This window comes from Gadus chalcogrammus, chromosome 23 (assembly GCF_026213295.1).
Source record: "Gadus chalcogrammus isolate NIFS_2021 chromosome 23, NIFS_Gcha_1.0, whole genome shotgun sequence".
NCBI classification, from domain to species: domain Eukaryota; kingdom Metazoa; phylum Chordata; class Actinopteri; order Gadiformes; family Gadidae; genus Gadus; species Gadus chalcogrammus.
The window spans coordinates 6,176,819-6,191,825 of NC_079434.1; the positions used below are offsets into that span (position 1 = coordinate 6,176,819).

Genomic DNA, 15,007 nt, shown 5'->3' on the forward strand with positions numbered 1-15,007 from the left:
CCCCTCCCTTTCCATTTCATCTCTCCGCTCTCCTCTTTCCTCCCCCCCCCTCCCCATCCATCACCCCTCGCCGCTCTCCCCTCCCCTCTCTTCCTTCCCATCTCCCCCCCTTCTTATCTCCTCTCCCGGCTCCTCTCGCCCCTCTCCTCTTTCCTCCTCTATCTCCCCCCCCCCACCCCTCCCCTTGCCTCCCCTCTCCTCCCCAACCCTCCCCTTTCCTCCCCTCTCCTCTCCTCCCCATTCCTCTCCTCCTCTGCCCTCCTTTCTCCTCTCCCCTCTCCCCGCCCCTCCTCTCCTCTCCTCTCCCCTCCCACTCCCCCCTCCTCAACCCTCCCTCTCCCTCCCACCCTCCCTCCCTCCCTCCCTCCCTCCCTCCCGTCCCCTTAGACATGCCCGTGTCCTACCAGGTGGAGGGGACCCGCCAGGCTCTGAAGGTCTGCTTCTACCTGGAGGGCTTCTACTTCTCCCAGCTGCCCCAGCGGCTGAGGAACGGGGGCGGCTTCAGGATCTACCCCGTGCTCTTCACCCAAGGTGCAGGGACACGTCGGGGCCGCGGGCCGCTTACCAGCCTGCGATGACTATGCCCACTTTCCTGCCCTGATTCTTTTTTTGTTTGTTGTTTGTTCGTTCTTTGGTTCTTTCGTACTTATTTTCTCTCTTTTCCTATCCGACTCCCTCTCTCTCTCTCTCTCTCTCTCTCTCTCTCTCTCTCTCTCTTGCTCTCTCTCTCTCTCTCTCTCTCTCTCTCTCTCTCGCTCTCGCTCTCGCTCTCTCTCTCTCTCTCTCTCTCTCTCTCTCTCTCTCTCTCTCTCTCTCTCTCTCGCTCTCGCTCTCTCTCACACATTTTCTTCTTTCTTCCTCAAGTTCCACAGCAATTGAATGATCACACCAAAAAACATAACATAAAAAACAACGATAAAAATATAAATCAATAAGCATATACGACATAGCGCTATACATCATATTGAATGGCTGTATTAAACCATGCACAGACGGTAACACCTTTCTCTCTGTCCTCCCCCAGCCCTGGAGAGCATGGAAGGGTACTACTACCGGGACAACGTGTCCGTGGAGGAATACCAGGCTCAGATCAACGCTGCCTCACTGGACAAAGTCAAGCAGTACTACAAGAGGCTGAGGTATGAAACACACACACGCACGCAGGCTCGCACACACATGTACACTTACCCACATATACACTCGCACACATTCACTCGCCACTCACCAAGATGAGATGCATACACACGCACGCACGCACAAACACAAAAACCTGTACTCACCAAACTCACACATTCAGACACAACTCATTAAACACACACACACACACACACACACACACACACACACACACACACACACACACACACACACACACACACACACACACACACACACACTCAGCACTGAGACACACACAAACACACATATACAGACGTACACACGCACACCAGATACACAGACACACCAACATGTAGGAAAACATCCTTCTTCGTTGTTTTGTTTGTGTTTTCTGACACGGAGGCCGAGACCTCCACGTGTTTCTTATCTGGCTTCATGTAGCCAACGGCACTGGAGAGAGGAATCCTGCGATACATTTAGATAGCATGTTTGCTATCTTGGAACAACGGGACAGCCCAGCAGTTTCCTGAAGGTTGATTGGCTGAGAAAGACACAGCGGGAATGTTTGATGATTGGTTGTGTGCAAACAGCGGGGGGGGGGGGGGTGTTGGATGAGAGCACACATTGTGTGTGTGTGTGTGTGTGTGTGTGTGTGTGTGTGTGTGTGTGTGTGTGTGTGTGTGTGTGTGTGTGTGTGTGTGTGTGTGTGTGTGTGTGTGTGTGTGTGTGTGTGTGTGTGTGTGTGTGTGTGTGTGTTTTTGTGTGAGTGTGTGTGTGAGCGGTTGTCGCCAGGCCTGATTAAGTCCTTCTGTAGAGCTGTTGTTCTCAATTACCTCACAGCTCCCATTGGCTCCTTCAATGCACAGGAGACTCTCCCTGATTGGTCAAGGCGAGGATGACTTAACACAATGGAGATGTGGAACCTGCATAATGGAAAACCTTTGTTATACTTCTGGTACAGAAAACAAACAAAGCGAAAGTTGTAACGAGATCTTCTGCCGTCCTTGTGGTGATGGAGTGTGGGTGTCATAGCTGTGCCATTTAGCACGCTGTTGGAAGATAAATTATGTTTGTGGTAAGATGCAGACTTGGATAAGGTGGGGCAGACAGGTTGTCCGGTGAGGCAGACTGCTTATCAGATGAATAAAATAAAATCAATGCTAGCCAGAGCTAGATCTATAATTCGGAAATATTGTTTGGCAATTACCCTCCGATATGCAAAGTTACATGTTACTTCATGGTAACAAAGCTACCATGAAAGCCAAATGTGGTCTCTCTCTCTCTCTCTCTCTCTCTCTCTCTCTCTCTCTCTCTCTCTCTCTCTCTCTCTCTCTCTCTCTCTCTCTCTCTCTCTCTCTCTCTCTCTCTCTCTCTCTCTCACTCTCTCTCTCAATACACAAGAGCTTTATCGGCTTGGAAAATAAACATTGCCAAAGCAGCTTAAAAATGAAACATAGGGAAAATAACAAAGGGCTAAAAGAAGGTACAGAACCAAGTGAAATATCATCTAGCATTACAAGTAGAGTGCAATGAAGGAGGTTACAGTCGGTTGAGGGAGTGCATCCAACTAGTTCAACCACACACACACACACACAAACCCACATCAGCATCATTAGCAGCACACAGGTTAACCCAGAGCATCCCAATCTGCTCTCCCTCCGTCTCCTCGGTGCCCAGTGTCCACATACGGGACATCTCGGCTCCGTTAAGTTGCCGGTAGCATGTTGTGCTAGGTGTCTCCCTTCCGGCTGGCGTAAGCGATACCATCGATGGAAGGTTTTCAGAGGACGAGCTCTGAAACTTTGGGAAAGTCAGCAGAGAGAGAGGCCCAGGTATCCGCACGAGCTGCGTGTGTGAGGCCCTGCCAGAACGATGATCCTTCCCTGGGTACCTGGGAGGGGCCCGTCCTGACGCACACACACAGACGGGGGGCCCAACATCTGCCGCTGATTGTACAGATAATTAGACACAGAACACAGCCCACAGCCAAACCTCATCAGGTTATTTAGGGGAAGTCTGCCTTAGGGGGCGTGGTGGGGAGAGGGGAGGGAGACATGATTTAGAATGATGGCAGCCATCTGCCTCTTCAGGTAGATATCCTGCGACACGACTTCCACATAACAGCAATGGCTTATCCTGTGGATCAGTTTTAATTGGGTCGGAAGCCTGGTGGCAGAGAGCAGGATGCCAAAGTGTCGACAGTTACCGCCTTGTGTTGTCATCTTATGTGTATTATTCAAAAGCCCATTATTGAGGGCTTGCTGTGTGTTTACAGAATAAATGCTGAGTCATTTGGATCGGTGTGTGTGTGTGTGTGTGTGTGTGCCTGTGCCTGTGGTTGTGTTTTTGTGTGTGTGTGTTGCTGTGGTTGTGTGTAGGTCAGGGCTTTGTTAACAGTGGCCCGTTCTTATCTCGGCGACGCGATCAATTGGCCATGTCTCCTGGGAGGCTGGAGCCATTTAATAAAGAATAGGAATATTGGCGTTTCTCTTGTCTTCTTCTGGTGGCTCCTCTTATTGTATCGACTGGTTGTTCTGCTTTCTCTGCTGGGGACGGGGGGGGTCTGTGTTCAGTGGGAGAAATGTCACCCGTCTAATTAAAGCGTATCCATCCCCTGCCAGGACATACACACGCACACACACACACACACACATACACACACACACACAGGCACACACACACACACACACACACACACACACACACACACACACACACACAGGCACACACACACTATGTGTATGCATGCATGTGTGTGTGTCCGTGTGTGTGTGTGTTCGGATGTCATGCGTCCGGTGTGCCTTACCTCAGCCGGCGTGAAAAAAGACACACACCCTAACAAACGTTAAAACATCCATCTCGACACACGTCGCCCTGTCCGGGACAATAACCCCCCCATTCTTTGATTTATTTAACAAGAAAGAAAAAACACAGTGACGTCGTGGCACGCGAGCGGAGAACAAAACGTTGTTTCCTTTCTTCCCGTCTTCAGTCCGGCGGTGAGGTGAGGGGCCCTGATTGAACTCGACATCCGAGGCTCCGGAGGTAACGGGGAGCAGATGTGCTCTGACAGCCCGGGCCGCTGCACTGGGACTGGGGTGTAGGGGCGCCGGCTGGAGGGGGAGGTGGAGGGGTGCAGGGGAGCCGGGTGGAGGACGAGGTGCTGCTGCTGGTGGTGGTGGTGGCGGTTGGGTGTTGGGGTGGAGGAGGTGGTAGTGGTGGTGGTTGGGGGGTAGGGGAGCTGGGCGGAGGTGGTTGGGGGAGGGGGTGGTGGGGTTGGTGGTGTTGGGGGTGTGTGAGGTGGTGGTGCAGGTGGTGTTGGTGTAGCGGAGCTGGTTTTGGGGGGATTGTGTAGGGGCACTGGGCGGATATGGTTGTGGTTGGGGGTGGAGGTTTACTGGGTGGAGGAGGTGGTGGTGCTGGGTGGTGGTGGCGGTAGTGGCGGGTAGCAGAGTGTGTAGTCATGAGGAGAGGGAGGGCTGGAGAGCCGTGCTGCAGAGGGCAGAGCCTGTGTGTGGATTCAGGTGAACACACTGCAGCCACGGAGGGCCTGTCTCTTTCAATTCAAAGGAGTTTCATTATTAAAGGTGCACCGTGACATGGTCCTTCTGTACATAAACAAGGCTCATTTAAGTACCATAAAAACACATTAGCGATGATGATAATAAAAGCAGAATTTTGCCAAGGGCAAAGGACGCCAATGGCCACAGAAGGTGTGTCACAAAAACACGTTTTTTTAAAGTGATTTTATAACACATCACATTTGCTTTTATCTTTATGGAATCGATTTACCGGCGACACTGACTCATCTAATAATAAGGCACAATGTTTTATTTAATACACAGGGGGACCAACCCTGTGGTGATCATAATAAATCAGAAAGATCAATGCAGTTGATGTCTCCATAACGACAGAACTTCTCATTGATATCAGTTTCTACGTGGCAGATGATAGGCAAGGCACCCCACATAAGATCCTAACGCAAAACTCAGATCCACCCGCGGTGTGGGCCACCTTTGCATCGTAAAATACTGCAACCGATAGCATCGGTAAATCCGTTGCTCCGCGAAGACGTTTCTACCCCAGAGCGATGTGGACACTCACAGCTGCTCGTTCAGCAGGGGAGGGCGTCTGCCGGATTACCACCAGCGCAATCCTCGGGCCGAGTGCCAGCCGTGTCTCTCTCCGCCTCGACTGCAGAGCGGAACCATGATTTTGCTGCCCCCCCCCCCCTCCCCGGCGCCCACGACGTAGCCCAGCCAACCTCTGCACCTCGTTACCCTTGGAGTGCGGCCAGAGCAGGGCTAGAGCCGGGCCAGAACCCGGCCAGAAACGGACTAGAGCTGGGCCAGAACCCGGCCAGGACCGGACTAGACCTGGGCCAGAACTGGGCCAGAACCGGGTCAGTGCCAGGCCCTCGCAGCGCTCGGTCTAAACCACGTCATGGACTGAAGCCAACGGGCTCTTAGCAAAACAGCATCAGCGCACTCAATACCGCGTGTGTGTGTGTGTGTGTGTGTGTGTGTGTGTGTGTGTGTGTGTGTGTGTGTGTGTGTGTGTGTGTGTGTGTGTGTGTGTGTGTGTGTGTGTGTGTGTGTGTGTGTGTGTGTGTGTGTGTGTGTGTGCGACGGCGTGGGTGAACGCCTCACAATTAAATGCTGGGCACTATAAGTGTTTCTACGACGATAGGCAGAAACATGTGAGCCTTGTTTGATTAACCCAATAAACGTGGAAACATGGTCGGGACGGCAGAGAGAGAGAGCGGGCGTGGAGAGTGTTAACACTCTTAACAGACCGCCTCTCTTTTTAATGGCCTTTTTCTTTTTGCTTTCTTTTTCTTTTTCTTTTAGTTTTTCTGTCACTACTAAGCCGACTGTACAACCGTCTGAGCTAAACCGTAGTGCACAGTGATTGAACACAAATGAACACACTCTCTGACTCTATTTTGTCCGGGTCCCAAAAGACTTGGGAACAGGTGCAGTTAGGGAACACCTGTTCCTGGTTCCCAGTTGACACGTGTGTGTGTGTGTGTGTGTGTGTGTGTGTGTGTGTGTGTGTGTGTGTGTGTGTGTGTGTGTGTGTGTGTGTGTGTGTGTGTGTGTGTGTGTGTGTGTGTGTGTGTGTGTGTGTGTGTGTGTGTGTGATTGTAGGAGGGCGTGATGATGGCTTACATGTGATTTTACAGCCAGGCATTCCTCTGTTCATGGAGCTATTTTGGTCCGGAGGTAGTGAGTAATTGCCCCTAATGTGTCCATCACAGAGCTACCGGGACATGCTACAATGCTAGGAAGAGAGCATGTTCATTAAGTGTGTTTGTAGTCGTAGTCATCGCAGTGTTAGTTAGTGCATGGGACAAAATAAATTCGGCCATTTTCTGCCAACATTGAATCAGGATTTGTACGTTTTTTCCTTGTCCGTTGCGTTAACCTTTGGTTTTTACTTATTGTCTGTTGTTTACTACTGCTGTTATTTTGCGGCGTGTTGTCACGGCAACGTAACTTGCGATAGTACTGTATGTATCCCTGACCACTTGCTAGAGTGCTAGGGTAGGAGCTGCTACACGGCGACTGCAGGCATTAGCCAAGAAGCTCACAGCAGCTGTAGTGTTTTGAACCAACGTGGGAGGGAATGTTTTTTTTCCCAGTTGTGAGCAGACACTTTTTCCACCGTGATTACCGAGGTGAATCTGAGAAACTAGTGGGAAAAGTTGGGGAAAGTGTCAGACAGTGGGGGGGAGGGGTAGCATCAGTGTTGAAACAAATATCAAGGGAGTTATGTACAGAAGCGATTAGTGAAGAAGCATGAAATGAAGGTTGTGGATAGGGACTGGGAGAGATGCAGAGAGAGAGGCAGAGGGAGAGGGAGAGTGGTACAATGCTATAGGAGATACTCTTCTGTTTTGTGTTCCGCCTGATTGGAATCTCACATGATTTAATATGTTTTTTATGGATTCGGTTTCACAGGGTTCTGTGTTTTGTCGTATAATTGCGTTCTATAGTTTTAATGAGATGCCATTCGTTCCAGGGTAACTTTTTTAAATGCTTTCTTGGTAGCTGTGCTCTTTAAAATGTACTCATTTATATTCCACCACTAAAGGCAGAAAGGTAAAAAAGTCTTTAAATGTGTCTTTTTTATTATTATATCGTGTACTACATTACCAGCACCTTTTTCAAACGTACCTTTCATTGTATGTTAACACACTGAAGTCCGTCTCTGTAGTATACATAGAGGGTGTGAGCAGTTGACGGTTTGCATAATGGAAAGTAGAGTAAAGACAATCCTCATTAATCAGGGCTGATGGTAGGAGCACAGCACTTCCCTCTTCTCAGTGGGTCAGCAACATTTAAAATGATCAGAGGTTGGTCCTGAGCCATGGAAGCGTTCCAATAAACAGATCAGTAGTAGCCTTAATAAATAATATAATACTAATAATAACAGTTCAGTGTATTTGGTGGCGCCTCCCACAGGACACTCAAATCCACCTGACGGGGCAGTTTTAAATCTGCCCTGTGGGTCCGGTTCACATTCTGTTTCTGCCTGCTCTCTTTTCTGGCCTCCATCCCAATGAAAGCCTTTTGAAGAAATGTAAAGATGCTAGGGGACCAATCAGTGCTCGGGAAAGCGAGTTTGGTTCACGAGGAACCAGGGGCACTGCGGCACTATGGAGCACAAGAGTACGAAGGAATAGCAACATATGGAGCAATCAGAAGTGTTATTTTCAGGAATTGACTGAAGAACAATGTTAAATAATTAAGAGAAATCTGCACAAGAGGGCCTGTCTCAGATAAGAAGATGTGTGCTTTACTACTCTGATTGGCTGGAGTTTTGTGTTCAACGCAAGGCTGCCAAAATCAATCGCTGTCCAGTCGAGGCCAAGACTGACGTTTACTGCGAAAAACTAAAACGGATGTAGAATGCCTTCGGGAAACGATAAAATACATACATATAGATACGTATAAAAATAGACATAGAAGGCTTTTTTCATTTGACTCTCGTGTCATGAATTATTTTGTACACACGCATGCAGCATCATTAGGCTCCTAGAGAAGGCGGTCCAATGCCACTGAGCAGCGGTGTGTCTGTATGTTGTAAATAGCGTTTTCAGGCGGACTGCATTGAAATTCGCTCCACGAGGTCCGGGCACAGCTGGCCGCTCTCCCTATGAGGCTGGCAAGAGCAATCAACGGGAAGAAAGAGTGAAGGTGACATGGGCAAAAGGAGAAGAAAAAAGAAACGTTGAGGTGTGTGTGTGTGTGTGTGTGTGCGTGTGCGCGCTCTGCCCTGCGGTTCTGTTGTTCATTATAGAAGGATGTAGTGTGGAAATAGTTTAACGTCGGGCCAAACTCCCTACCTCTACATTATAGTAGAACGGTATCGTGTGGGGTCATGGAGTTCGCCTCCCATGCCGAAGGATTCTGGGTTTGATCCCCACGCCTATCCCCTCTACCTGCTGTCTAATGAAAGCATCAGGGACAAAATATGAAATGGTAAAGTCATTGTATATCCCCTAATGAGGGATGAAGTGAAAATGTCTTTCAAAAGGAAACGCTGAATTGGGTCCACCCAATTCATTGTACACAATTCAGCATTTTCTTTGAAACGGAAAAAGCAATTTGGCTGTACTCACATCGCATTGATGCATCAACAGAAATAACACTGCCCCCTCATAATAGTCTCCTCTTCTATTCAAACTGATTCTGCTTCACTTTCACACTCTCTCGGAAATTGCGGTAAGAAACCGCGCTCGCCCTGGTATTTTATTCTGGACGGCGAGCACTGTGAACGTGCCTGGCTGACGTAGACATTGATCTGTAGCCCCCCCCCCCCCCGGCAATCTCTGTTTTAATTTCTGTTGAGGCCTTTATCTGTGGCGTGATTAATGTCCAATGAGCGAGCTGGAAGGAACACAGCTCAAACTGAGGCCGCGGCTTATTGAAGCACGTGTCGGGCACACGCTTATTTATGCACAGACGCAGCCCCACAGGCGCACAACAAAACTACAAACGTGCAATCACGTAGACACGCATGCACACACACTCACACACAAACACACACATTTAAATACAGACCTGAAGGGCCTGCTAATATATTCATAGCTACATGTGCTGTTTGATTTCTCATGAGAGAGAGAGAGAGAGAGAGACAGAGAGAGAGAGGATGGTGAAACCACATCGGTCATAATTTACGATCACCACAAACACTACCATCACACTGTATTGAACTCCAAACACGACCCGTATAATGTATACAGTCATGGTTTTCCATGTATGTGTACAATTGATGTCATCAGTACCCCTTTCATTCTTTTGTTTTACCAGGTACGTCTTGTTTTAAACTCTGTGGCTGCGTTGGAGTATCTGTCAGCTGTGGATCAAAAGTCGAGCCAAAATATAGCAAGTCTTTTTCAAAGTTAGATCTGTAGGATGGATGCATGGATATCTTCGCTTTAGTTTTAATTTCTTTTGTGAAAGACACAAGACTTTCCCCCACTGCCATTTTCCCCAGATGGATACGAGGGCTATTTTCATCGTCGTGCAATTATAGACGCTAGCGTCCGCTGGAGTGGAGCAGCGGTGACGAAGTGACCCTGTGACATTCTTACTCCAACGTCCAAAGCTTTTGAAGTGCTGAAGTCCTCCCTGCGGTTGAGACAGCGCCGAGTACAATTATGCGTTTTCACACCTTGTACCGTTGACCTTCAATCCGAATGGTGTTGAGAGGTGGAGCGATGTGCTCTTCTTCTTTGGTGTGGAGCTGAAGTCACACTATCGTCGTCCACCGCAATGGTCGTGGAGGCGTCTCCCTCTACTGTCTACAACCGACTGGGGGCATTGTGGGAAATTGGGGTGTCATAGGTCATGCCCAAACCCTTTTCCTGGCCTGTTCACCGACGATAAAGTTTGAATGTGTCGGAACAGTCATTGTAATTGGGTGTTTAATGACGAACTTCATTCCGATTCGTTTTTGTAAAGCTGACACACGGCTCTAACGCTGCTTTCCCTCCGCACGTGTTAGTGATCCAACTGTCAACGTCAGGGTATGAATTCCTGTTCCCATGAAAACATCTGCTTTTTATTTCCCTTTTTTTTTTTTTTTAAATCCACCGACACTCAAGCCGTCTCTAACGCAGCTGTGCTGGGGGGTATGAGGGCCGCAGCGTCCCATTGTTAAGAAGGAAGAGACAGGGCGCATTGAGTAGCCTCGCAGGCTCAATAAAAGCAAGCCGGCTGAAAGCTGAGCAGGCCCTCCCTGGCACCCAGCCAACTCCTCCATTAGCGCCCTGGGTAAGAATTGATGGGCTAGAGGTCACGGGAGGGAGAGACCCCCTATTCATTATTACAGGACAGAGATGTGAGAACATGATTGCCGTACCAGTAGCTCTTTCCGCCGTTTTTTTTCCAGCACCACATGGTCATTGAAATGTCTCTGGATAAGTGGAAATCCACATACCTGTCTCGGTGGTGGCTGCATGGCGTTTTATTGTGATTCGTTGATTTAGTTTCACAAGATGGCGGGTTGGGACTTCACTAAGGTCCGGCAGATTTTAACAGGAGTAGCGAGGCTGTAGCTTTACGACAACTCTGGTTTTTAAAGAGTTGCCTGCGGGTGAGGAGAGTGGTCGTTTACGAGCGAGCAGGCTGTGTCATGGGAACTTACTAGGCTAACTCTATGCTATCTTAAGCTTCTCTCGAACCCCGCTCAGATGGGACCCCTGAAGCTTAACGATGATGTGAACCCGCATTCGAGTGAGTATCGCCTTTCCAAATGACACGGATAATTAGTGTGGGACCAAACGTGGGGGGAATATGACTTTATTTCATGAGGACCGCATTGGATAGCACTAACATACTCGCTCCTATGAGCGATGTCCAACATGTAAAACCACAGCAAGATAGGTTTTCTGTAACACCACAGCAAGACATGTATCTGCATAGTGTGTAGGCTTAGCTTGCTATTCTTCAGCCATCATTTATTTTCAATATTTTTTTCTTGAGTTCCCAAAAGGTTTGACAAAACATAACACGGCCAGAATACATAATGGAGGCCTTACCTAAACGGTCCATGAGGTGATATCAGACTCATTCTTTCATGGCTCTGGACCTCCAGAGGCCTTTATGTTCTCGTCAAGGCCGTCGGGAGAGTTTATGTTAATTATTCACTACTTTCAATTGAATGCATTACATTTATTTGTTTACTGATTTTCAAAAATAAGTACAGAAAAAAAAATGCCCAGTGTGGCACTAGTCGGGATTCGGCCATTACTGCTGAAGGTGACTCCCTCTCTCAGACAGTCTTGCGCCAACCTTTCAGACACACCAGATAAGGGGAGCGCGGTCAAGGTTGGCTCTGGGCGCAGTACAGGGAGCCGGCTAGATGACAGATAAACAGGATCTGCCCGGGCCCAGATGACAGATAGCATGTCGGTGGCTGAGATCAATCTACAATCCTATTCCAGCCAAGGTTTTGAGATATCATAGTTGTGTTTCTTTTTGTACTGCCCCGAAATGAAGAAATGTTTTTAGGACATGAACAAATTCCCATTGTGAAAGGTTTTTTAATCGCCATGGGTGAATCGAGTTTTATTGCCTACACGTTTTTGTTTAATATCCATTTGAAAAGGGGGATTCCTCATACCCCCCTAAGATTTCCTCTTCCCTGATTGGCGGCTTTTCCTGTATCTGTTTATGGGCGTAGGATGCAGGAGGCGGGTTCGCAATGGGCTGTGTCAACCAATTTGAATGTAGGTCTCTGAAGCCCGTTGGGACATTAGCGATAATGGGCCTCATGGACAAACTTGAGAGTGTTTTGGTCTTCAACAAAACACTGTCGAGTGTTATGCCATAACAATGGCATGTGCTAACCGTTTAAAACTTAATGAGGAAATCAAACATTTAGTGACATTGCCAAGAACTCCCACCCCTTCCCCCCCGACCCGTATGTTCGGTTCTTGTATGTATTATTCAACAAACTGTAAAATGGACCTCAAGCACAGTCAGAGGGGCTTGCCAGCCGTTTATAGAGTGAATTCAAGTGGTTAGCATGGTTCCCGCTGAGGCACTGTGCTATTTCCCCCCCCGCTATCCCGGAGCGTCTCGTGAGCGATAAGGCCATCTTGAACCAATTACACGGGCCGTTAGCGTTCCCTGAACCCCTAGTCAACTCCACTCCGTCACCCGACGGTGTGCGGCATAAGGTGAGAGGGCAATCCACCGTGAGGGCACCCAAGCGCAGATTGGGAGACACATCGACGAGGCGCCAGAAGCGATGACTCCGCGGCGGCGCAGCTGTTTGCCGCCCGGCGTCGGTCGCTCCGAGCTGCGTCGTCGGGTATCGATTACTTTTAATTTGTCTCCGTTGAATATGATTTACTCTCGGCGGTTAGCCGTTTGGCTCGGCGCTCATATGTCCTGATCCACCAGGAGCCATTAGTGTCAATGAAGGACCCGGCGTAACGCATGGCATGGTGTCAAGCGGCGGTAGGGTGTGAATGCACGTTGGAGGAGCGCCCCGTGGATGTGATCCGTCTGGTGAGGCGGTAGCACCTTGCAGGACGCGTTCAGGACCCGTCCTTGATGTCTCACACACACTCAGCATCTCCCCCCTGCCCTGATGGACTGATTTATTTTGCGCGGCTATGAACTCCGGTGTCATGAATCCGATTCAGTGTCGCTTTGGGTCAATCCTCGTTTTTAATATCATGACGTAATGCCGGATCGTCTATCAGTCATGACGACCGGGTTTTTAATCACTCGCAGAATACATGAATGCAGATGAACGACTTCCACTCAGGAAACGGTTGGAGGAACGATTCCCTCGTCTTCTCCACCGTTACCCTCCTCACTTCTCCTACATAAGTAAATCCTGCTGAAGCCGTGACACGTACCATTTCAGAGAGCCACTCAGTGTGGAAGACCGAATGATGCCATTCTCTAGTCTGCCATCCATTGATCGTGTGGGTTTTATTGCGTGGCAGTTTAATGTAGTGGATGCGGCGCTATATTTAGCCCCAGCTCCGCCATACAGAGATTTGATTGAGTCATAGTCTGCTGAGCTTGCACTTATAACATTCAACCTGATCTGGGCCCGTTGCCGCATATACATCCATCCATCTCCATAAAGATACCAGCGTGACAGCGCCTCCGATGGCAGGATGCGTAAATTACACCCATCCGACACACACACACACACACACACACACACACACACACACACACACACACACACACACACACACACACACACACACACTCACACTCACACTCACACTCACACACAAGGACACAAACACACACACACACACACACTCACACACACACGACTTCATGAATGAATGAGCCAATGGCATTTGGAGAGCTGCCCGGGATAAGAAATGCTTAGTCTGTGATTCTCCTGAACTGGGGGGCCCGGCTTAGCTTTATGATTGATAGAGGGATGGTGGGCTCCATAATAAGCGGGTGGCCTACTTTTTTCCCGGAAACACAACCACCTTGGTCCCGAAAGCCAGTGGAGCGTAGAGGACAGCGCCGCGGCAAAGCTATATCAATACAGTCCCTGAATGTATACCCACACACTATTAACGTCTACTTACTAGCATATCAATGTTATTCCATTAGTAATTCTGTGTTGTTGTGTCCCCCCCCTCTCAGGGCCTTCTACTTGGACCAGTCCAACATGCCACCCAGCTCTGCACCTAAGGCTGCTCTCGTAGACAAGGTGAGTGACTGTGGTCCTCTGATACTACTACTAAACACAGGAGCCATTTTGAATAACCGTTTGTGTCAGTTTATCATCTGTAGACTCAGTCAGGTACCCCCCCCCCCCCCACCCACCCACCCACACACCTTCTTTCAAGAATAGTGTAGTGACGAGGTTGTTTGACCTACCGATGTCTGTGTCTTCAGTGTCTGACTCCACTGGAGCTAAATGACTTGGCTAGATGACTTAATAGAAGTTGAATGGAAATAGTCCCCTTTGAGCTGGCAACCCTACCTGTGTTGGCTCCTAGCAACATATTTCTCACACAGCGTTATTTTGGATAAAGGGTCCGCTAAATGATGAAATTAAAAGAATGTTCACTGCTTTATATCTAGTATTTAGTCATTTCGAGTTTCTTTGAGAAAGGTATCATTAGGAGGAACGTAGGGGTCAAGTACCTCACTAAAGGACCCCTTTGAGTAGGCCGTGCACCACTTCTACTGACGTACCAGTGCTACACTCTGAACCCCACCCCCTCTCCTCCTCTTGGGATGGGTCTCAACTGAGAAGTTCAGAAGGGCCGATTGAGGATTGCACGTGTTTTTAATGTGTATTGTATTATTTAGTTATTTACTCTTATGTATTGCAGTGTTGTCATATCTGTTGTGCATTTGGGTGTCAGTTATTCTTTTTATATGTTGTTAAACAGGGCGTTGTTAAAAAAGAGGGTCTGTTCTCAATGGCCGTTCCCTGAATAAATAAAGGTTTAATAACAACAATAAAATCTAAAATCCCCCCCCCCCGCCCCAGCTGATGCGGCCCCTGAACGCGCTGGACGAGCTCTACCGCCTCATCGAGAGCTTCATCAGCTGCCGGCGCACGGCGGCCTGCCAGAGCACGGCGTGCGGCGCCTCGGGCGTGGGCCTGCTCAGCGTGGCGTCGGAGCTCTGCTCCCGCCTCGGTGCCACGCACATCGTCATGTGCAACAGCGGCGTCCACCGGTCAGTCTGGGTGTGGGTGTGTGTGTGTGGGGGGGGGTTGTTTGGTTGTGTGTGTGTGTGTGTGTGTGTGTGTGTGTGTGTGTGTGTGTGTGTGTGTGTGTGTGTGTGTGTGTGTGTGTGTGTGTGTGTGTGTGTGTGTGTGTGTGTGTGTGTGTGGTTGGGTATGTGTGTGTGTGTGTGTGTGTGTGTGT

General features: G+C 49.0%; 1 protein-coding gene across 1 annotated transcript in view; it reads left to right on the plus strand.

Annotated features, from left to right (window-relative positions):
- The window catches only part of prex2 (phosphatidylinositol-3,4,5-trisphosphate-dependent Rac exchange factor 2), a 121,732-nt gene that overhangs the window by 91,100 nt on the left and 15,625 nt on the right, over window positions 1–15,007 (plus strand). The window contains exons 35-38 of the mRNA XM_056583819.1: window positions 388–531; window positions 1,025–1,139; window positions 13,767–13,833; window positions 14,626–14,816. Of these exons, the coding sequence (XP_056439794.1) occupies window positions 388–531; window positions 1,025–1,139; window positions 13,767–13,833; window positions 14,626–14,816 (517 nt within the window). The remainder of the gene's footprint in view (window positions 1–387; window positions 532–1,024; window positions 1,140–13,766; window positions 13,834–14,625; window positions 14,817–15,007) is intronic.